Here is a 24,455-nt window from a genome sequence, read left to right on the forward strand (position 1 = left end):
TGTGTATAGTACTGGGGATGGAACCCAGGGGCATTCAACCACCATGCTACATCTCCATCCCTTCTTATGCATTTATTTTACTCCCTTAACTACTTACATACATAGATTTGTGGGTGGTGGGGCAGGAGGAGTACTGAAGATTGAATCCAGGAGCATTTTATCTTCTAGCTACATCCCAGCTCTGTTTTATTTTGTTACTTTCAAACAGGGTCTCACTAAACTGCTGAGGACCTTGCTAAGTTACTGGGGCTGGTCTCAAACCTGCAATCCTCCTGTCTCAGCCTTCCAAGTACTGGGATTACAGGTCTGTGCCACCATGCCAGGTTATTTGTTTATATTTTGAGATAGAGTCTCCCGAAGTTTCCCAGGCTGGCCATAAACCTGCAATCATCCTGCCTCGGCCTCCCATGTAGCTGGGGTTGTAGGCATGTACCACCATACCTGGTAATGTGATATTATTGTAACACAAAAACATCATATGGTAGCTCCTGAGAATGAAGAGTTCTACTTGGGGCTTCAATGTACCTAAAACAACCCCTGATTTTAGGCCTCAGTACTTAGAACCCTGAACATTCAACAGAAAAGACCAGATTCAAAACCAGAGTCAGACTTCCTGGCTTTGGCATGAACACCTGTCATTCTGTACTAGGACGAATTACAGTGTTATGGATCAAAGTGGAACTTTTTTTTTTTACCGATAATATTTGTTTGCTTAAATAGATGGTTATGCCAAATACAACCTGAAGGTGGGTTCTATTTTATCCGCAAATCCACTGAATAAACAAATACTATGTCTGTGGCTATCTTTATTTTCCTCTTCAGAATAACAGTGTTCCCTTGAGCTCAGCTTTTGACCACTGGGACAGGAAGGAGGGAGGTGGGGAACAAGAGCCCCAAGAGGTGATCTTCTCCCTGCTACTATGCCCAGAGTACTTTTCTGAATCTGGAGGAAGACTATACTTTCTAAACGACTTCCACTGTTACTTCTGTGAATATGTGACCAGCAAGCAAACCTAGTCTCACAAGCAGAAGAGCAGCACAAGTATTAGCCAGGCGATCAGTAATCCTGGGTTTGAGTCTCAGCTGCACCGGGGATCTCAGCTTTGGACAAGCCACTTAAATCCTGTGCCTCACCTTCAAACAACTGGCTGGTATCACCACCTAGAACTCTTCTGCCTTTAAATTTTTTAATAATTCATTCAAATTACATCCTTTAAAAGGATCCTAATGTTCTCTAACACCATCACACGCTGCTTGCTTTTGCTCAGCATGAATGTGAGTCGCATCCTTTCTCCACTCATCTCAGTAACTGAGTCCTTTAGCTAGGGTCCTTGGTCCAGGTATGTGGGGATCCCCGGGACTAGCACATGGGGGGCTTCCCACAAATGATCCTTACAATTATGCCTTCATGTTCCTCTCAGTTCTTCGTGTTAAAAATAGGAAATAAGGTGGTTCGTTTACCAAATGACAGAGTCTCAGGCATACTGCCTGTCGACTCCAGGAACCACTGAAGTCTTATAAAATGTCCCACTGACTGACTAAAAGATATACTTATGAGCAGTCTTGAAATCTAAGGTGTTCCCAAAGAAAGCAGTTCTGTATTCATGCACAGCCAGAATTCTGTGGTCACTCAGAACATGGAAGCAGGGAATCATCTGGAAGAAATACAGGTAGCTGCCAGGCATGGTGGCACAAGCTTGTAATCCCCGTGCTTGGGAGGCTGAGACAGGAGGATCGCGCAGGTTCGACGTCAGCCTCCAATGGCTTAAGAGACCCTGTTTCTAAATAAAAAATATAAAATAGGTCTGGGAGTGTATGGGAGTGTAGCCCAGAGGTAGAAGGTTGGGAGGGGATCAGGAAAAAATGGGGTGTAAATGCTAATAACTATAGGTTTTTTTAGGAGTGGCAAAGACGTTCTAAAATTAGATTCTGGTGATTGCTGTGTAACTGTGTGACCATATAAAAGACAGTGGACTATGCATTTTAAGTGGGTCAATTTTATGCCACATTAATTATATCTCAATAAAGCTGTCTGAAATAAAAAATAAAAGTGAGTTGTCTGATGCTAGAGATGTCAATGTGCTTATACGCTAAAGAAGAATCAAAATGTGAGGTATTGTTCTAAACAGTTTTCATGGATTAAATCACTGAATTTTCACAAAACTGTATGGAGTAGGTCATTACAAATTTTTTTTTTTCTTTTTTAAACAGGAGAATCAAGGTGGAGAGAGTGAGAGAGCTGGTGAGTGGTTAGGCCAAGACTTAAACTTCAGGCAGCCTGGCTTCCAAGTCCACCCCCTGTGTTATACTATTCAGTCTTATATTGAGCATAGTCAAGGAAAATGAAGAAGCTATGGAATGCCATCCCAGCTGACTGTAGTTTTAATATGGCAATGAGAAGGGATGCTTCAGGAAGATGATAACAGTCTAGAATGAAAGAAAGAAGGAGAAAGGGGCTGGGAGAAGATGGAAGTATGGTGCCGAGGATGCCGCTGCTGGCGGGTGCCAAACAACGGCTCTGAGCTGTACGAACAACTGAACCAAGAGGAAGGACCTCTGCACCCAGGATCTAGAACTGAGATTTTGTTCACAAAGGCTGGGAGTGCAAGAGCATCAAGAGGATGTGAGAGAGTAGTTTGGATGGTGTATCACATGTTTTAGCTAGATAAGCAAGAAAAAGAAATGGAGAGAGAAGCCAAAAGACTGCAAGAAACAACAACTAAGAAAAGATTAAGAAGTGGAAATTCAGTGAGGTAGGACAGGTGCTGTGAGGTCCTAAAGGAAAGAGAAATGGAAGGCTGACAGAAATGGCATTTGTAAAGTTTAAGAAATATGAGAAGCCGGGCGTGGTGGTGTATACCTGTAATCCCACTTCTTGGGGGGGCTAAACAGTAGATCACAGGGTCAAGACCAGCCTCAGAAACTCAGCAAGATGCTCAACAACTTAGTGAGCTCCTGTTTCATAATAAAAAATAAAATAGGGCTGGGAATATAGCTCAGAGGTAAAATGCTCCTGGTTAAATTCCTGGCATAGGGAGAGAGAGGGGAAGGGAAAAGAAAAGAACTCTAAGAAACTGACAGTTCTGGGTGACTTGGGATGTGGCCTTGGGACTCAACTGGCTACAAATAATTCTTCACTTTGACCTCTTTATAATCTTACATCGATGCCACTAATGCACGTGAATTTCCCTGAAACACATCTCCTTCTCCAGTGAGGACAACAGCAAATGGTGAAAATAACTGAGAAAACAGACTAAGTGTATTTATCTCACCACTAAAAAATATGTTCAATGGGCTTTCTGAATAAAAAGAAAAATGTTTAAGTCTACCCTACTAGCTTTAATCAAAGAATCTAAAACCCCAATTATTGGCCTCAACATTCATCAAAGAAGGATCTTTCCCCTTTCTCCTGTGAGTGTTGACATACTGTATGATAAACATAGAAACTGTAGTTCAGAGAGTGTACTCAAGATTAAAGACTGGGGGAAAAAAAAAAAAAAAAAAAACAATAAACCAGGACAGGTGATGAATGTTACCTGGAGAAGGAGGCTTGGTTCAGCTCTACCAGTGTCTTCTGTCCCCCAGGAACAAATAGGTAGAGGAGGACTGTAACTGAATGGCTTATTAAGTCCAGGGGAACAAAGGTATCAGGAAAAGTTCTAAACAATTCCTGGATGAAATGCCAGATGCTGGCGAGTGTGCAAGGGAAAGACAAACTATGGTCAAGAAGGGCTTCGAGGGTCAGCCCAGGGCAGAACAAGTAGATATGCAGGGACCCCTCTAGCACACTAGGCAACTTACTTCCCAAACAGGGAAGTAAGAGAGCCCTGCTGTCCATTTCAATCCTCACGGACTTTTCAAAAACTCAAGAAGATTTTCAAGTGATTCCAGGAATTGTAAATGCTTTTCTTTGGGAACAAGAAGTTAGGGTAAACATATGAAACAGGACGTAAGTACACATGCAGGACTGGGGCTTCACTACAGCATGCCTGCCTCTTCCTGAAGCAGCACAATGTAAATGGAGGGGGGATGCGCAGAGAGCCCGCAGGTCAATTTATATACCTGGCTAGGAATTTTCAGGTGTTTGATCTAGGCTCACTGGCAACCTCCAGAAGTGGCTCTAGCTAAAGAGTTGGGAGTAGAGAGGGAATTAGAATTAACACTGGGCTATCAGACTCTCATGAAAACCAGAGGGAGGAGGGGGAATGAGTGAGTGGGGGGGGGAGTGGGAGAGAGAGGGAGAGAACGTGAACTGAGGGCCTGCTTTATAACACCAACAAAACAGTAGCCACGAGCTACCCAAACCCCAGTCCAGAGCCCATTCCATCTGGCCCTCTGGTCCTCTGAAGCATTCTATACCCTGCAACATTGTCTTCCAGTGCTGTTTCATCTAGGGAGGGGTAACCAATCAAAGAAGTATGGTTTCCATAGGACTACTCACTCAAGGGAGAGCTACCCGAGCCCACCAGCTGACTGCAATGTGTAAAATAAAGCACATTTCCAGTAGATGCCAAGCAGGATTACAAGGGAAGCACAAAATCTTCCAAAACAAATGATGGAAGAAACTGCAATAAAAATAAAGTCCCTAGTAGACTCTCCTCTTGATACAATGAATAGCTTCTCACGATTTAAGTTTAAAACAAACATACTTCAAAAACCAGTCATGGCCAAAGTCCTTTTCACATTCTGTATCCCAAACAAATAATGTTACCATGTAGTTTATGATGTGTTTTTGTTTTAAAAAAAAACTTAAAATGCAAACAATTCAACATCTAAGTTAATTAGAGCAGCCTGGAAGCCAAATGTATCCTAGGATGAAGAAAATGGATCTAAGACATTTCAGGTTAGGAAAATTTAAGGTTCTCTATACCTTGGTTATAGCTTAATGAGCTCTTGGGAAGGCCTCATGGGTCAACTGTCCTTCCTTCTCCAGTCCGAGCTGGGGTTTAGGGTTGCCTACTCCCCAAGAAACAAGAACCTTCCTTTCTCCTCCCTCCCAAATGCCCATGGAGCATCCCAGGGCAACTGAGCCCAAGCCGGCAGCAGGTGTCAACATACGGCAGTGCCAGGTCAAGAGACCTAATTCACTTGCTCATTTTCCCTTCTTTTGTGTTCTATATTCTAAAATGGATTTAAATCCCTTGAGCATCAAATGTCTCAAGTTTATACCTATTTACATGGAAAGAATAACAGGCAATAAAATGGCTCTTATCCTCTGAGGTGGGAAAACATGCTTCAAGCAAAGGCAGAAACCATGCCCCATTCCACCAGTGCAGGAGAGCTTTCTCTGGGCCAAAGTTCTCTTGGGAGGGGAGTTTCTCTAGGGAAAAGCAGGACCAAGTTGGTCCAGCATCTCCCTGCAATTCCCTCTCATTGTCACTTACACACAGGCCACATTCTGAAACCAAGCAAAAACTGAGGATTACCCTTGGTTCTCAACCCATGCACCAAAGGCCCACGTGACTGGAAGGCCCCCACTGCGTGGAGAATGCAGGGTAGGAGGCGATGACACATCCCTATCCGGGTCACACAAGCAACCCGTTCTCTCCCCTTAGCCAATCACATCCTCAAACATCCCCAAGAGCCAACAAAGCAGGGGGGCAGGGACTGCAGCAGAAGGCCAGTGTGTGTCCCACAAGGGGGCCTTTCAACGCCCACTCTCCCGTACTGCCTGAGGATGAGGTCAGCCTCCTTCCAGGGCCCTGGAACAAGCTGACTTTGTGGCCAGATGGCTGCCCCCTGTGAGGCTAGAAAAGGATTGGTTTCACCCACAGGGACCTCATTCCTCATGCAGAAAGCCCAGTCAAAGGATTTTTAAAAGTTACACTCAGGAGTCAGGCATAGAAATTTACAAAGCCTCTGGTGACGTCGGGGCTGCCCCTTCCTTTCTTCTCTCCTTCCTTAAACTTTCTGACCCCAAATCACCCCTGCATACCCTACTGTGGGGTTCACCTCCTTAAAACTTTCCCTCTGTTTCTGTGATGATTGACACCTGCTCAATAATCTGAGATGCTGTCTCACAAAAAAGTAACAAGAGAAAGAAAAAGATCTAGGACTGGGCTGGGGCTCTAGCAGTGATAAAGTGTGTGCTTGGCACATGTGAGGCGCTCGGCTCAATCCCCGCATTGCCAGGTGGGAGGAGGCTGAGGATGAAGCGCAGTGGTATAGTGGCAAAGCGCCCCGGAGTTTCACCTCCAGTACTGAAAAAAACAAAAACAAAAACAGAATCCACACTGAATTGCCATTTTTTTCAGCAGACTGTGGGACAAATGGTCTCACCCTAGCACAGATTTCTGCAATTTTTGATCCAAATTTCCTACAAGATTTGACCCACGTTTTCCTCCCTGCCCCTCTACACATGCCTGCCTTGCTCTTTCTCCTTCTCTCAGCTCAGCAGCTGAGAAGATATTCAGCCCAGGTTTAAATCCCAACTCTACCACTCAGTGGCAGAGACCTGATGCAAGGGACTTAATGACTCACCGCTTCAGCTTCCTCCTCTGCAGAGCAGGGAGGAAGGTTATCTAACAGTACCTACTGTTCAAGCGAGAGCAGAAGCTTGTGGAACTGCCCAACAACCATTATCTCTTAAAATACTATTATTCATACATGCCACTTCCTCCATGAAGCCTTCCAGAGCAACATCAGTCAACATCTTTTGTTTCTTGAATAATTTGCCTACCGACAATCAAAAAAGTACAGATACTGGCTGTACTTTTTAGGGCTTGTTTCATGGGTGGGTTAGTTGGATGGTAAACAGGTGTTAAAATTACTATGGGCCAGGTACTGCAGCTCACACCTGTATTCACAGTCTTTGGGAGGCTGAGACAGGAGGATTTATGGTTCTAGGCCAGCCTCAGCAACTTAATGAAACCTGGTTCAAAATTTTAAACATCGCAAATAAGGGCTAGGTGTGTCGCTCAGTGATTGAATGCCCTGAGCTCAATATCTGGTGTCAAATTAATTAATTAATTAATTCACTCATTCATTCATGTTCTAAAACCTATCCCCATGACTTCCAATTACTTCTACCCTCCATAGCAATGTTTCTGACAAGTTCACCCCTGAGAGATAACAAAATATTTGTATATTTACAGATTTTGTTTCTTGGATCCAAGGCTTAATTTTACCAGGACTAAAAACTTCTTAAGAGAAGAGATCAGTTGGGTGCAGTGGCCCATGCCTGTAAAACCAGTAAAAACAGGAGGATCACAGGTTCAAGGCCAGCCTCAGCAACTTAGGGATGCCCTATTTCAAAATAAAAAGGGACTGGGGTGTGGCTCAGAGGTAGAATGTTGCTGGGATCAATCCCCAGTATTTAAGAGAAAAAAAAAAAAGGCAGTACTCACACCACAGATATCTGGGACACACAGTTCCCACCAGGGGACCACAGAGGACCGTCAAGCCACTACTTATTGAATTTAAAGAGAGAACATTACGCCACTGGAAAAACAAATTAGTAAATGGAAATTAAGTAGAACTTAGGAATGAGAACTAAAATCTACCCTTTCAGTATTCCAACTCTCAAATTTCTTGCCACAAACACAAGGATAAACCACGATGAGCCGATCCTGGGAGGCGAGCACAGCGATAGAGCGTAAAGCCTGGGCCAGGCCTGCGAGGCAGACTGGGTCTCGGTCTCGGTCTCCCTGCCTCGGGTCTTCTGAGATGCTTACCCTTTCCTATGGCACTTATCAATCTCTGCCTCGTTTTGGGCCTCATAAACTTCCCGTCTTCTCTTCTAAGTGCTGAGCCTTCCTTCCTTCTCATCTGAACACACTGTGGCTCCCACTCCAGAGCCTTACTGAGCAAAGAATTCAAAGCAACCAGAGAATACAGACTTCACAGGTTTGACAGATGTTTCCACTACCTTCGAAACAAGTACAATTATAAGTTCATTACCCAAGAACAAGCTCCACAGGATCAACTCTAACTAATAGATGAGAATAAACCAAATCCTTTTAAGAAAATGGTTTTCTGGACTGGAGGTGTAGTTCAGTGGAGAGTGTCTACCTAGCATGTGGGGTTGGCATGGGGCCCTGGGTTCCATTCCTGGTACCACAAAAAGGAAAGACAGCTTGTTTTGAAGCACTTGAGCGTATTTAAAGTAGTCGTAGTTTCAGCCTAATGCTGGGGAGATCGCTCCTCAGCAGCTGCTCCTGGTGCAGCTGTCTGTCTCCACCATGGAGGGCGCATCAGAGTCAGTCCCAGAGAGCTCAGGGCTGAGCAATAAGTCCCCAAAGGGAGTGAGTTTGGCAGGGAGGCTTTCCTCTCCCACTTCTGGGATGAGAGCTGTCCTCATGAACTCATGCTGCTCTCTGCTCTCTCTTCCGGGCCAGCTGTGCCCTGGCAGGTGAATGCTGCCCTGCTCCATGCCGTGGTGCCCGCCGCGGGGAGTCTGGCTCCTGCGGGGCTCAGCAGGAGGAAGCCCACGTCAGTGCAGTTACTCATTGCGTGCCGCCTCACCGCCCATCACTGTCTAAAGAATGGAGGCGATGCCTGCCATCTACTTGCTGGCATTTTAGACTCTTTTGTTAATTTGTTCAGAGCCTGGGAAAGGAAGAACAGTGTTATTTATTGGCCTTTCTCCAAGATACAACCACATTCCCCCATAATCTGGTCAAGAGGCCTGCTATTGAGGAAAGGGGAAATTCCAGGAAAAGGCCCTCGGTGTGTCTCCATGAGCATCACATGCCAGGCCCACTTCTGCACACGCTGCCCAAGAAATGGCTGGAAATCCATCCTCCATCCCCAGAGACACTGCCCTATAGGAGATCTGCCCAGAAAGGTGAAAAGCCACCCCAGACCCCATGCCCTGCATCATCCTGTGCATAAAGTGTTTATAACAGCTGCTACTTGAAATACTGGCAGCCATCCTAATAACAAGAGAAAAGAAGAGAGGTCTAAAGAGAAGTCTGCACATTTCATCAGGAATGGCTATAAACAAAGACAAAACCCTCAACCCTTGGATACAAACATGCTCTATGGTAAGCACCAGATTGCATCTGCAGCGCACGCTACTTAAGACCTAGCGGGCAGACAGTTTGCCTGCTCAGTTGGAGAGCAGTGCCCCAAACCATGGACCCTGATCTCTAGATTACCAGTTTCCCACACACCCTCATCCCACATCAGCACTAAGAAGATCTGAACAGAGGCAAACTCACGTGCTCCATCTGCTTGGCCACGGTCGGCGACATCATCATGCAGCAAAGGCCGACCACCAGTATGAAGTAGAGCGCGTACATGAAGCGGGTGGTCCTCGACTGCCGGACCTTGGGGCAGCAGCCGCAGCAGAGGGAGCAGCCCGCAGGCCCACAGCAGCAGGCCAACTAGAAAAGGACACAAACACCCACTCAGAACCTGTACTGTGACTTAACAAGGAATACCTACTTGGTCTACATCCCAGGTTCCAGGAATAAGAGTTGCTAAAATGCCTGCAATTTCCAGAGTGATGGGGTAAGAACAGAGTATTTTGTTATGCACCAAAATGTCCCTTTAAACCATACCTGAGTTTGTGCTATGGAATTCATTCTTGGGGAGGCCCTGGATTACTTCAGGGTGGGGACTGTTGCCAGAAGAAATTGGCCATGTGATTTAGAGGGTTGGAAATTTTGGCTCACCACCACCACCACCACCATCCCTGGGCAGGGGAACTGCAGATTGAATTAATTACCAATGGCTGGTGATTAGATCAATCAGACTTACAAAATAGCATCTCTATGAAAACCTTAACCCACGAGATGGACTCAGAGATTCCAGGTTGGTGAAACATTCCATGTGCTAAAAGAGTAGGGTGCCCCAGCCGGGTGTGGTGGCGCACGCTTGTAATCCCCGCGCTTGGGAGGCAGAGACAGGAGGATCGCGCAGGTTCGAAGCCAGTTGCGCGCGCTGGTTTAGGAGACCCTGTTTCCAAATATAAAATGTAAAAATAGGTCTGGGAGTGTAGCCCGGAGGTAGAAGGGCTTCCAGGAACCCCAGTACCACCAAAAAAAAAAAAAAAAACCATAAACTGTTTTTAGCCGGGCGTGGTGGCGCACGCTTGTAATCCCCGCGCTTGGGAGGCAGAGACAGGAGGATCGCGCAGGTTCGAAGCCAGCCGCGCACGTTGGCTTAGGAGACCCTGTTTCCAAATATAAAAATGTAAAAATAGGTCTGGGAGTGTAGCCCGGAGGTAGAAGGGCTTCCAGGAACCCCAGTACCACCAAAAAAAAAAAAAAAAAGAGTAGGGTGCCCCAACACAATAGAAAAAGACACTCGGGCTTAGAACCTTTCTGGACCTCACACTGTGTACCTCTTCACCTGGCTAGTCATTTGCATCCTTTACAATAAACCAGTACATGTAAGAAAAGAGCTTCAGTAAGTTCTATGAGCCATTCCAGCAAATTATTGAGCCCAAGGAGAGGATGGGGGAACCCTAATTTTTCAGCCAGCTAGTCAGAATATGGTAGGCCCAGCCAGGCATGGTGGCACATACTGGTAATTTTAGTACTTGGGAGGCTGAGATAGGATTTGAGGACAGCCTCAGCAACCTAGCAATCTTTCTTTCTTTCTTTCTTTCTTTCTTTCTTTCTTTCTTTCTTTCTTTCTTTCTTTCCTTCCTTCCTTCTTTCTTTTTTCAGGTCTGGGGATGGAACCCAGGGGCATTTGACCTCCAGGCCACATCCCCTGCCCTATTTTTATTCTTTATTTTGAAACAGGGTCTTACTAAGTTGCAGAGGGCCTCACTAAGTAGCTGAGGTTGTCCGTGAACTGCGATCCTGATCCTCCCTGTCTCAGCCTCCCAAATGCTGGAATTACAAGCATGCACCACCACGCCCGGCTGACTTTTCTATTTCTAAAAATAGAAAATAAGGCTGGGAAGCTGAGAGTAGTGGCGCATGCTTGTAATCCCAACATTCGGGAGGCTGAGACAGTAGGATTCAGGTTTGTGGTCATCTTCAACTACTTAGGTCCTTTGCGACTCAGTGAGACTTGGTTTCAAAATAAAGAATAAAAATAGGACTGGGTGTGTAGCTTGGAGATAGAATGCCCCTGGGTTCCATCTCCAATACCACAAAAAAAAAAAAAAAAGAAAAGAAAACAGGGCTGCAGGGGGCATAGCTTAGATATAGAATTTCCCTGGGTTCCATTCCCAGCACCAAAAAAAAAAAAAGGAATGTTCAAATTTCCAATTGGCACCTGAATTAGGGACAATGTTGTGGTACCGAGCCCTTAACCTGTGGGGTCTGCACCAACATTGCAGGAGACCCAGCTGGTATCATAAACTGGGCCAATACTTCACCAACATATCCACTCCCACCTTCAGCAGGTCAACCTTCCAAGCTACAAGATGATCATTCTTCCCAGGCATGCTGACCACAGGGCAGGGCATGCAGAAAGTTAAGGAGCCATGGCAAGTTTTTAATCCCCAAGACTCAGGAGGCTAAGATAGGAGGAACACAAGTTCGAGGCCAAAGAAACTTTGTCTCAAAATAAAACATAAGAAGGGCTGAGGATGTAGAACAGTATGCAAAGCCCTAGGATTCAATCTCCAGTATAATGAGTGTAAAAAAAAAAAAAAAAAAAAGCATGTGACAGATCTTGCACCCAAATTTTCTGATACCATCTTATTTTACATTAATTTATTTTTTTAACTTATTTATTTCCTTTATTGTACACTATAGTTTCACATCATAATGTGGGTCATGTTGACAATGGCCTGTATTCACACAGTACTTGGTGCCCCCCCCCCCAGTTTCCCTTTTTCTTTTCCTCCCAATACTGAGTGTCCAGGTTAACAATGTTATATTCACATGTATACACATATTCGAAGGTAGCTTTTCTATTAATAAACCTCAGCCTTCTTCTTCCCCTCCCCTTCCTTTCTGACTTCACTAAGGTTTCCCCTCCATTATCTAGAGTCCCACTAGTATCCCTAATATTCCCTAGCTTGAATATATTAGAGAATACATATGTCCCTTCTCTTTCTGTGCTCGGCTGATCTCACTTAACATAATGTTCTCCAGGTCTTTCCATCGTTTTGCAAATGACATGATTTTTTCTTCATTGCTGAGTACAATTCCATCGTGTGTATTTCCCATAATTTTGCAATTCATTCATCTATTGATGGAGACCTAGGTTGGTTCCATATTTTGGCTATTGCCTGATACCATCTTTAATGAAAAGCATTAATGGCTTGGGAAATGGCCAATAATAAACAGGAAAGTTTTTTCCTAAGTACTATACTCATTGCTCTTAGACAAAAACGAAGATATCTGGGATTAGCTGAGAGCAAGAGAAGAAGCCCAAAACTAGAAAACAGACAAAGTAAGGCAGGAAAAATATGAAAAACAAGCAGCTGGGCCCAAGAACAGGACTCATGAAGACTGAGGGCCTAAGAACAAACTGAGTGCCGTGGGGAGTGCTGGCTTGGGAAAGGCTATGCTTGCAGCCAGGCACCTTTGTAGGAAATGCACAGGGTGCAACCCAGAGCTGAATGGGAACCTGCAGTGTCTTCTACACAGGCATTGTCTACCAGAGCCTCATGACTGTGGGGCAACCTTCTTAGGCTAACGAGTAGTGCACGGGCCCATGGGGTACAGAGCTTACAAGGCCTTAATAATGCTCAAAGCAATAGGTACAGTGGTCAGTGGCTCAGGTGTGAAGTCAGCCTGCCTGGGTTTTAGCTTGTCTTTGTTTCCTACAGGCTCTGGTCCACAAGCAAGTTATTTGCCCATTTAGGACTCAATCTCCAGGCTGGGCATGCTGGCGCATGCTTGTAATCCCCGCGCTTAGGAGGCGGAGACAGGAGGATCGTGTAGGTTCGAAGCCAGCCGCGCTGGCTTAGGAGACCTGTTTCCAAATAAAAATATATTTTAAAAAATAGGTCTGGGAGTGTAGCCTGGAGGTAGAAGGGCTTCCAGGAACCCCAGTACCACCAAAAAAAAAAAAAAAAAAAGACTCAATCTCCAAGCTGGACCTGGTAGTGCATGCTTATAATCCTAGTACTTAGCGGGCTGAAACAGAAGGTTTACAGGTTCACGGCCAGCCTCAGCTACTCAGTGAGTCTCTCTGCAATTTAATGAGACCCTGTTTCAAAATAAAGAGCAAAAATAGGGCTAGGGGTATAGCTCAAAGGTGGAATGCCCCTGGGTTCAATCCCTGGTACCTCCCCCCCACGCACACACACAGACTCAATCTCCTAATTTACAAAGTAGGGGTGGTAGTAGGACTTGTGCAACAGTCTCTTAGACTTTACGCTATGGTCATCTGATGTACCTGGTGTCAGGGAGGGGTCTCTGTTAAGCAAACAGGGAATTCTACAAAGGAGATTACCACAAACTGTTAATGATGATCAAATCTGTATGCATTAACACTGTATTCAATATATAACTTAAATACTAACAATTCAATCTCCTGATAGTGATTTGGAAGGAAGTTTGGAATTTGCAAGTCTTCAAAACAAGCACCCATTAGAATGCTACATTATAAACACCACTTATGCCCATGCTGGGCATGGTGGCACATGCCTATAATCCCAGTACTTGGGAGGATGGGACAGCAGGATCACAGATTCAAGACCAGCCTCAGCAACTTAGTGAGACTCTCACTAACCTAGCAAGACCCTGTTTCAAAAACCAAGTGGAGGTGGCTGGGGTGTAGCTCAGAGGTAGAATTTTCCTGGGTTCAATAAGAAGAAGAAGGAGAAGGAGGAGGAGGTGGAGGAGGAGGAGGAGGAAAGAAGAAGGAGGAGGAGAAGAAGAGAAAGAGGAAGATGAGGAGGAGAAGATGATTATGATCATAGGTATGTAGGAACAACAACAAATTATAATGATGTTGTGACAGATCTTGGAAATTCAGTCTTTTCCCAAGTTCCCTCATTCACTTCATGAAAGTGCCACTGTTTGAACCCTTTAGCATTCTGTACTATTCTATCACCTCAGATATTGTTAACGTTCTTTCTTCATCTTACATTAAAATTTCCAAGCGATCCTCCTCAAAAGACTTTTTTTTTTTCATACTGGAGATTGAACCCAGGGGGCCTTCTACCTCTGAGTCACTTCCTCCTCTTATTTCTCATTTTGAAATAGGATCTCACTAAGTTCCTGAGGGCTTCCTTAAGATGGTGAAGCTCGTCTCAAACCTGTGATCGTCCTGTCTCAGCCTCCCCAGTACTGAGATTACAGGCATGTGCCACCACACCTGGATCAAAAGACTCTTCTTGCCTCACAAATAGACCACTACTTTGTAAAAGAAATTATTCTATGTGAGTTGAGCCAACAGATCACATAAGTGAGATTCCAGTACTACCGCATGTGCTTTTTATGGGCCACCTATTTTACAGTTCATTCGTCCACATTTAAAATCTGATTGACCTCTTTCCATTTACATTCTCAAGTTTTATGTACACATACACACACACTCACACTCTTCTCAGCTGGCTCGATTCTCTGGGCTCTGCCTTGAATCAAAAAATGGATGCTGAATGAATAATGTATGTAAGTTATGGCATCAGTGCTCCTCAGAGTGGCTGGAAATTCCATTCCGTGGGACCACAGTCACAAATTACATGCTGCACTCTGAGTTTCTCACCAGCATTCTATCACAAAGTGTACTAAGGGCTTTAATTTTTGGATACTGCATATTTTCTTTTTCTACAAAAAATTATTACACATTCAAAAGAAAGTTAGACACCCTTTTTGAAAGGCTATGTTTGCAATCCTTCTAGAAGTTCATGCTGTGTATTATGTTTCCACAAAGACAGAGATTTAGGCATAAAGACTGGAAAAAGTCTTACCCTCCAGCTACACAGGGACTGATTTTAAATAAACTATGGGCTATTCATACAATGCAATATTGTTTTAAAAAAAAAAGAGAGAGAGCAAGTCAGAGCTCAGCATGGTGGTGCACAGCTGTAATACCAGCTACTCCAGGAGATGTGGCAGGAGAATCATAAGTTCAAGGTCAGCCTGGACAACTTAGCAAGATCCTATCCAAAAAATAAAAAAGGTCGGGTATGGTGGCACATGCTTATAAACCCAGTAGTTGGGAGGCTGAGACAAGAGGATCAAAGATTTGCAGCCAGCCTCAACTATTTAGTGAGGCCCTCTGCAACTTAGTGAGACCCTGTTTCCAATTAAAGAATAAAAAACAGGGTTATGGGTATAGCTCAGAGGTAGAATGCCCCTGGGTTCAACCTCCAATTACTGAAAAATAAATAAATAAATAAATAAATAAATAGATGGATGGATGGGCAGACTGGGGATACAGATCAGTCATAGAGCATCCCCAGGCTCAATCCTCAGTAACACACACACACACACACACACACACACACACGCTACATTAGTAGTATGGGCTGAACTGTGTACCCTCAAAATTATCTCTCTTCCTTTTGGCATGATAGATTTTATAGATTGAAGCCCAGGAACAGTGTACCTCGGAACTATAACCCCAAGCCTTTTTTATTTTCTGGTTTGGTTTTTTTTTTTTTTTTTTTTTTTTGGTAGTACTGGGGTTCCTGGAAACCCTTCTACCTCTGGGCTACATTCCCAGACCTATTTTATATTTTTATTTGGAAACAGGGTCTCTTAAACCAGAGAGACTGGCTTCTAACCTGCGTGATCCTCTTGTCTCTGCCTCCCAAGTGTGGGAATTACAACTGTGCGCCACTATGTCTGGCTTTATTTTCTGTTTCGAAACAGGATTTCACTAATTGCTGAAAGTCTCACTAAGTTGCTAAGGCTGGCTTTGAATCTGCAATCCTCTTGTTTCAGCTTCCCAAGTACTGGGATTACAGGCATGAGCTACCATGCCCACCTACCCTTAGCCCTTTTTATTTATTATATTTATTTATTTATTTATTTTATTTATTTATTTATTTGATGGTACTGGGGTTCCTGGAAGCCCTTCTACCTCTGGGCTACACTCCCAGACCTATTTTTACATTTTTATTTGGAAACAGGGTCTCCTAAGCCAGCGCGCGCGGCTGGCTTTGAACCTGCGTGATCCTCCTGTTTCTGCCTCCCAAGCGCGGGGATTACAAGCGTGTGCCACCACGCCTGGCAGCCCTTTTTATTTTGAAACAGGGTCTTGCTAAGTTACAGCAAGATAGCCTCAAACCTGGGATCCTTCTTCTCAGCCTCCAAAGTATTGGGATTACAGGCATGCACCGAGTTTCCCTCAAAAGTCCTAGGCTGAAGTTCTACCTCCAGTACCTCAGAATGTGAATATACTTGGAGATAACGTCTTCTGAGGGGTAATTAACGTTAAAAAGATGATGGGTGGACCCCTGATCTAATATACCTAGTGTCCTTTTAAGAAGAGAAGGATGACCATATATGAACACAGCGAGAAGGTGGCCACCTTCCAGTCAGAGAGACCTAAGTAACCAGTCCTGCTCTCAGGCTTCTAGCCCCAGAAGTGAGAGATTAAGAAGTTTCTGTTGTTTGAGCCGCTGGCTGTGGTACTTTGTTATGACAACTTCAGCCAACCAACACAGGCCACAGGCCTGGCATTTTCTACCTATGCACAAAGGTGTATGGTCCGGTGTGGAGACAAGAGGCAGCGGCTCACTAACGCCGAGTATGTGTGCAATGGGCCGGGATGTGGGGAAAGGAAGGAGACTTCTCACTCTTCTACTCTGCTGTTCAGGTTTTTACTGTGTGCATGTTGTACTCTTAAAACAAGAAAAGATATCTGACTACTTGAGAAAAACAACAAAGTTTGAAGATATTGCTATAAAAGCATTTGCAAATGTGGTTTAGACTTACTTGATTTTTCTCTCTGAGGAATCTTCCCATCCCCTAAACATTACAAAGAAAAATCTTGCCCTCTGAAACCTCTTTCCATCCTCCCTCTACCCCACCCCTATCAGAAGTAGCTACAGCATGAGCAGCATTCATTAATCAAAGGTACTTTGTTCTTGCCTGGGCAAAGGGTCAACAAGAAAAGATAATCTGGCTGCTCACAGCTACCTGAGGCCTGGCATGCCCACTCTGTTCTCCTCCCCCTCCTAAGGAAGGACCAGTCCCCAGGGCCCAAACACGCATTCCACAAATGGTATCAGTCCATCAGGCCTACCAGTGGCCTTGGCAAGCAGGAACTGCTCTCGCTAGGCATACATGCTAGGGCTGGTGATAACTACAGGCATTTTTGCTAAGTTAAAAAAGCACAAGCCGGGCGTGATAGCGCATGCTTGTAATCACAGCATTTGGGAGGCTGAGACAGGAGGATCGGGGTTCGCAGATAGCCTCAGCTATTTAGTGAGGCCCTCTGCAACTCAGTGAGACCCTGTTTCAAAATAAAGAATAAAAAATAGGGCAGGGGATGTAGCTCAGAGGAAGAATGCCCCTGGGTTTCATCCTCTGATATGCAAAAAAAAAAAAAAAAAGCACAACTGCTGGGCATGGTGGCACATGTTGTAATCCCAGCATTTAGGAGGCTAAAACAGGAAGATCAAGTAGCTGAGGCTCACACTAAGTAGTAGTTGGGGCCTCACTAAGTAGCCGAGGCTGTTCCTCCTGTCCGAATGCTGGGAGGCTAAGGCAGGAAGAACAGCCTCAGCTACTTAGTGAGGCCTTTGCAACTTAATGAGACCCCGTTTCAAAGTAAAGAATAAAAAATTGGGCCGGAGGCCTGGCGTGGTAGCACACCCTTGTAATCCCTGCACTTGGGAGGCGGAGACAGGAGGATCACACAGGTTTGAAGCCATGCTGGCTTAAGAGACCCTGTTTCAAAAAAATATATATATATACATATACATATTTTTTTATATTTATATATATAATATATAATATATATTATATATAGGTGAATATATATATTCTATATATATTCCTATATATATATTCACCTATATATTATATATATTCACCTATATATAATATATATAATATATATTATATATTATATATATAATATATAATATATATATATTCACCTATATATAATAGGTCTGGGAGTGTAGCCCAGAGGTATAAGGGTTTCCAGGAACCCCAGTACCATCAAAAAAAAAAATGGGGCTGGGCGTGGTGGTGCACGCACACTTGTAATCCCAGCTCTTCGGAGGCTGAAACAGGAGGATTGCACAGGTTCAAAGCCAGCCTCAGCTACTGAGTGAAGCTCTCAGCAACTTAGTGAGACCCTGTTTCCAAATAAAGTATAAAATAGGTCTGGGAGTATAGCCCGGAGGTAGAAAAAAAAAAAAAGCTCCTGGGTTCCACCCCCAGTGCCACAAAATAAAAATAAGAATAAAAAATAGGGCTGGGGGTGTAACTCAGAGGTAGAATGTCTCTGGGTTCCATCCCCAATACTGCAAGATAAATAAATAAATAAATAAATAAATAAATAAATAAATAAAGCACAAAGCCTTTGTTACCTAGGATCAACTGGCAACACCACCAATTAGAAATAACAAAGTCTCAGGAAAAAGGTCAAGCAGATGACACAGAATAAGCATGCACACATGCACAACATGTATTTGCATCTTACTCACAAAATAGTTCTCCAGCCTCCCCCAGTCTTCTTATGAAGGTCTGCAGCAGCAAGTCGGAGGGACGCTGCAGGGTAGGGGAGAGCACTGGTCTGAGAGTCAGTGCTCTCTCTCCCAGGCAGCCTTGGGGCTTGGCTTTCCCCACTTGTAATTGGAAGAAGCCCAGGTAGACAATGGGCAGTGGGTGAACAAATTTCATCTCCCCTCTGCCTGACACCAGGGCTGCCTGGCACTCCATGCGGAGGAGGGCTGGCAGGCCAAACATCTCAGAGGGAAACCTGTGATGGCCAACGTGCACCTGCTGCCAGAAGCACACGGAGGGACAGCGGGGGCAAGTGGACCACACTCTTGTTTCCCTGCAAGAGGTAAAATGGGACATCCCTGCCAGCCATGAATGTTTATGGAAACATGACTTGCAAGCACACCGAGTTAACCCCAAAGCCAGAAAGAGGAAACAGACCAAAGAGAGGAGAGCAGCAAGAGCTCTGCAGGAACGCTCTCTGGGATCCGGCTTCACTGTGGCGCTGCCCGGCCTAGTTCTGCACAGTCTCCTGTCACACACCGTGCTGTGGTCCCTCGCCTTCATGAGAGTGGTGTTCTGTCGCTGGAATGATCCTAAATGTATAAAGCCCTAGTCGATGTGGGAGGCATCCACTGTGAAAGACATACTCTTGGCGGGTTCTGGATAGCCAGCTTGACTTGTATGTCAGTACTAAGTCCAAACCCTAAAAGGAAAGATGTTCTCAAGTCCAACACCACTCTTCATCATCCCTGTTCCTGACTTCTGGAAACACAGGAGCCCTGGCAGAGCTGAGGAAAACTTTTTAAAATTACAAAATGATGACACTGCTCCTTAATAAATGGCAGTAGGAGGCAGCAGCAGGGAAGGCCACCAAAACTACGAAGCAGCTGGAAGCAAACTCGGGGGTCCCTGGGATTGTGAAGGGTTATGCAGTATCGAGAAAATCAAAGAAAAAGGTTAAAGACATAAAACTGGACTCAGACGATCACCTCTATGCAGTAATTATATGTAGATTCTGCACCTTTCAGTAGCGTACAGTATCACCCAGCCTGTGCGAGGGCCACTTCTCCCCCCGCTCCTTTGAGACTTGAGCATTACTTTTGAGTTGTATGGTCAGCAGGTGGACTTGAGCAATCTATTCTGTCTTGAATAGCAATGTGTCCTGAAAGTCTAGACCCCACAACCAACATTAGGCAATTCATTTCTCCCACCCTAAGCTTACGGCTTCCCGCCGAGCTCATACAGAGCTTACCCCACTATGAGGGCAAGATGGTGGGGTGAGGGTGCTGGTAAGCAGCAACTCTTGCCACTGTGGTGCCAGGAATCTTCCTTTACTAATAGCCAGGCAATGAGGTGATGAGACTGAAAAGCTAGAGCAAGAAATGACTGGGCTGTGGGACACTTAACACATGTATATGTGTTAGGAAATCGGTCTAGGGCTTTCAGTGGATTTACCACACACAAACAAATATAGGGCAACCTATTAAAACTTACTTTATACTAAAGCTAGCTAATAATAAATAATAATAAAAATAACAATAACAATAATAATAAACAATAAATAAATAACAATAAATAAGTAACAATAGTTAATCTCTTATTCTTCCCAAGATACAACCACTATTATACTACCTATTACTTTCACCCCTGTCTAAAAGAGATGAGACGAAGCTCGGAGAGGTCAAGCAACTTCACAGAACTGGTAGGTGGTGGAGCCAGGACTGAAATCCCTGGATTCCAGAGGATTCTGCCATTTTGGTGTATTTCCAGTTGGCATAAAAACTGGACAGATCACACTGGCCTGAAACCAGTCTCCAACCGGGGCTTCCCCCAGAAGGGAGGCTGGCTGTGCTGGAGAAGAAGCAACGAGAGAAGCTGTGTTTCTTTCCTGCCCTGTGTGCATAGTAAGCAGCTATCTCCCTTCCATGCCCATTCCTCTCCCATGTGACTTCTAGCCACAGGGCCCAGGGTGACTTCCACTGAGCCCTTCTCCAAGCAGCTCCGGCACCTGAGCAGCAAGCTTTTGCCTCATCCCCAAGCCCTGCCCCCTGTTAAAAGCCCAGTTCTCTGAGGCAGGAGAGCTGAGTTCCAAGCCAGCCTGGGCACTCCATCCCCAAAAGGAAGAAGTCCAATTCCTAAATCTGTGGGAACAACCAGGCCTTTCACCCATTCAGTACTTATAGTACATGCCTACTCAGTGCAGTGCTCCTTCCTGGAAATGCAGCAGTAAATGAGAGACTTTGTCCTCAATGAGCAAGAAAACACACGTGCATGCATGCGTGTGAGTGTGCAATCCTATTCATGTTGTATGAGAAGGGAAACCTAGATGGTCAATGAAGAGTACTGATTATTTAAATTATAGTAGATTTATATTATAGAATATGATTGAAATTATATTCACCCATTGAAATTATTATTCAGGCTGGACGTGGTGGCACACACCTGTAATCCCAGTGCTTGAGAGGCTGACACAGAAGGATCGCAGGTTGGAGGACAGCTTTGGCAACTTAGCAAGTCCCTCAGAAGCTTAATGAGACCCTATTTAAAATAATAAATGAGGCTGAGACAGGAGGATTACAGTTCACAGACAGCCTCAGCTACTTAATGAGGCCCTCTGCAACCTAGTGAGACCCTGTTTCAAAATAAAAGAATAAAAAACAGGGCTGAGGGTGTAGCTCGAAGGCAAAATGCCCCTGGGTTCCAAACCCAGTACCACAAAAATAAATAATAATAATAATAATAATAATAATAATAATAATAATAATAAATAATGAAATAGGGTTGGGAGCATAGCTCAGAGGTAAAAATGTCCCTGGGTTCAGTCTCTAGTAACACACACACACACACACACACACACACACACACACACACACAATTATTATTTAAGTCATATAGAAATACCACAGCCATGGAAAGATGTGTACATGTTATTAAGTGAAAATAGTTAATAACATAATAGTATAGAGAACAGCATTTGGGTTTAAAACATGGCAATAATAGCAAGAACAAAAGGAAATTTAGAAGGTAATTCCAATGTATTAACAGTAGTGAGCAGCATTGTAGGACTGTGAGTGATAATGCTGTTCTCTATTTTCTGAACTCTGCAACATGCACATATCTTATAATTACAAAAACAATACCACAAGTTTCAGTGTGGAGAGAAAGCAAAACAACATTCCTGTTCCATCTCGTAGGTGGTAAGCCTACAAATATTTGTTAAATGAATCAGCCAGTGACTAAATGAAGCCTACATCAGCTTTCTGATTGGTAAAAAAAAAAAAAAAAAAAAAAAATAGCCAGGATGAATTATTGCTGTAATTGGGTTACTTAAAAAAGTGAAAATTCCTACTGTACTTTACACTTAAAAATGGTTAAGAAACCAGGCATGCTGGCAGACACTTATAATCCCAGAACTTGGGGGGCTGACACAGGAGGATCACAGGTTCAAGGACAGCCTCAGCCAGTAGTGAGACCCTCATCAACCTAGAAAGATCCTGTTTCAAGAAAAAAATAAAAATAAAAATAAAATAGGGTTGGGTGTGTAGTTCAGACGTTGAATGCTGCTGGGTTCGATTCTCAATAATACACACACACACACACACACACACACACACACACACACACACTGGTTAAGATACTGTTTTAGTTAGTTCTTCCATAGCTGTGACCAAAATATCTGACCAGAACAACTGAGAGGAGGAAAGGTTTATTTGGGCTCATAGTTTCAGGGGTTCAGTCCATAGTCAGCTGGCTACAAGGTAGAGATGGCATAGAAGAGGGAAACTGCTCAGGACAGCCAGGAAGCAGAGAGAGAGCCAGAGGAAGGGCCAAGGTTACAGAGAGAGTCTCCAGGACCACACACCCAGTGACCATCCTCTCTCCAGCCACACCTGACCTGTCTACATTGCCACCCAGTAAACCCATTTAAACTATTAACCCATCAATGGGATTATTCACTGGCATGATCAGAACCCTGATTTGGTTATTTCGCCTGTGAACAATTTTGCATTTCCAGTACATGAGCTTTTCCAAGGGGCATTCTATATTCACACAATAACAGAAAAAATTTTGTTATGAGTTTTTTTTTTACCACAGATAAAAGATAACTCCTTAATGTTTGCACTAAGTCTAGAGCTTAACTATTACAAATACACTTCTATTTGGTAGAATCTGAAACAAAAATTAAATGAAAAATAAACATCTATCTAAAAATTAGTTGAATAGGAAGTTATATATCTGCCTAGAAACGAACTAATTTGCTTCCTCTATCTTGGCTTCGTAAGTTTTCTTCTTGAGTTCAGAGCATGCCCTCAAGCTCCGAGGCTTCCACAATTGTTCTCACATCCGGGCAGGAAGATCCTGAGGTTTTGGGGGGATTTTTCCAACAGGTGGCTTCTCACGCAGGTTTCAATATTCTAGAATATGCTAGTTTCAAGTTCCCATGAAAGGCTCAGTCAAGTCTCAAGTCAGTACCCTAGCCAGTCTGGATGGAGCAGGGACAGGCTATGGACACGGGATGTCAGCGACCAGCTTCTGAGTTACAATGGGACCCTGCACAGAACTGGTCTCGTCCTTTGGAGCCACTTTCTCACGAGATGAGGGTTACTTCCAGCACCAAATGAATGTTTATCAAGTTCTCTGCTCTCAGACAGCTGCTGGGTTCTTTCAATCATCCAATCACATCACTCTCTCTACTTATATACCTTATTAAAAAATACCGCGTGTGATACAGTAGTCCCTCTTTATCTGTGGTTTCACTTCTATGGTTTCAGTTATGCTCAGTTAGCCAAAGTCGGAAAATAATTAAAAGAAAAGTTCCAGAAATAAACAATCCATAAACCTTTAATAATGTTATTACAACACATTGTTATAATTTTTTATTTTGTTATTATATCTTTTGCTGTGCCAAACTTATAAACTGAACTTTATCATATATATATATATATATATATATATATATATAAAATAGTGTATATAAACAGAGTTCAGTACTCTTCATGGTTTCAGACATCTACTGTAGATCTTGACCATATACCCACCCCCACAATAAAGGATTACTGTATATTTTAGTAGGTTGATAGAAAGAATGTATATAGTTAAAGTCAAAGGTTACTAACTTTAGTTAAAGTTAACTAACCTCTTTCTGAGGGTTCAACAGGAAACAAACATTCCTGGAAGGCAGATCATTAAGAGCAAGGTTTCCCAAACAGCACTACCTTGGCCAGTGTACTGTTGCGGGGCTGCCTGGTGCCGGCAGGGTGCTCAGCAGCATCCCTGTCCTCTTCCTGCTAGATGCCACCAACAACCTTCTCCCTCTCCCCTGCAACTCCTGGCAATCAAAACTCTCTCTAGACAACTGTCCCACAGTTCAAACCACTGATTTAAGGGTTAACTTCAAAACTGTCTGGGTTCACACCCTAGTCTGAACCCAGAGCATCTCAGCAACTTGGGGAAGGCTGTTCTGTGTGTGAAAAAATCACCTGTCACATGCTCAAACTAAAGCTATCTTCATACCTTTATTTCCAGTAAGGAAAAAAACAAGGCCATTGGGATGCTTGTGCACCCACTGAAGCAACAAATACCTGCAGCAGAACAGAGCTGGGAAAGGTCAATTAGGCTCAAGTTCTAAAAGAAAAGGATATAAGAAAACCAAACCATGGTTGGACGCTGTGGCTCATGCCCATAACCCCAGTACTTGGGGATCTAAGGCAGAAAGAAAGCAAGTTCAAGGCCAGCCTGGGCAACTGAGAGAGACCCTGTTTCAAAACAAAATTTGAGCCAGGTATAGTGGTACACACCTGGAATCCCAGTACTTGGGAGGCTGAGACTAGAGGATCGCAGATTCAAGGACAGCCTGATCAAGTAAGTCTCTCATCAACCTAGCAAGACCCTGTTTCAAAATAAAATTAAAAGAGGGCTGGGGGTGTAAATCAGAGGTAGAAGGCCCTTAGGTTTAATCTCCAG

At 44.0% G+C, this 24,455-nt stretch overlaps 1 protein-coding gene across 1 annotated transcript in view; it reads right to left on the bottom strand.

The window, feature by feature from the left end:
* The window catches only part of SERINC5 (serine incorporator 5), a gene marked incomplete at both ends in the record, with an annotated part of 61,698 nt that extends 42,991 nt beyond the window's left edge, over nt 1-18,707 (bottom strand). Inside the window, 5 exon segments of the mRNA XM_080706078.1 lie at nt 8,508-8,522; nt 8,524-8,547; nt 9,162-9,326; nt 13,187-13,254; nt 18,473-18,707. Coding sequence (XP_080562204.1) covers nt 8,508-8,522; nt 8,524-8,547; nt 9,162-9,326; nt 13,187-13,254; nt 18,473-18,707 — 507 coding nt within the window.
* Nucleotides 18,708-24,455: the final 5,748 nt, after the last annotated feature.

Source organism: Muscardinus avellanarius, assembly GCF_963383645.1.
Source record: "Muscardinus avellanarius genome assembly, chromosome: 1".
Classification (NCBI taxonomy): domain Eukaryota; kingdom Metazoa; phylum Chordata; class Mammalia; order Rodentia; family Gliridae; genus Muscardinus; species Muscardinus avellanarius.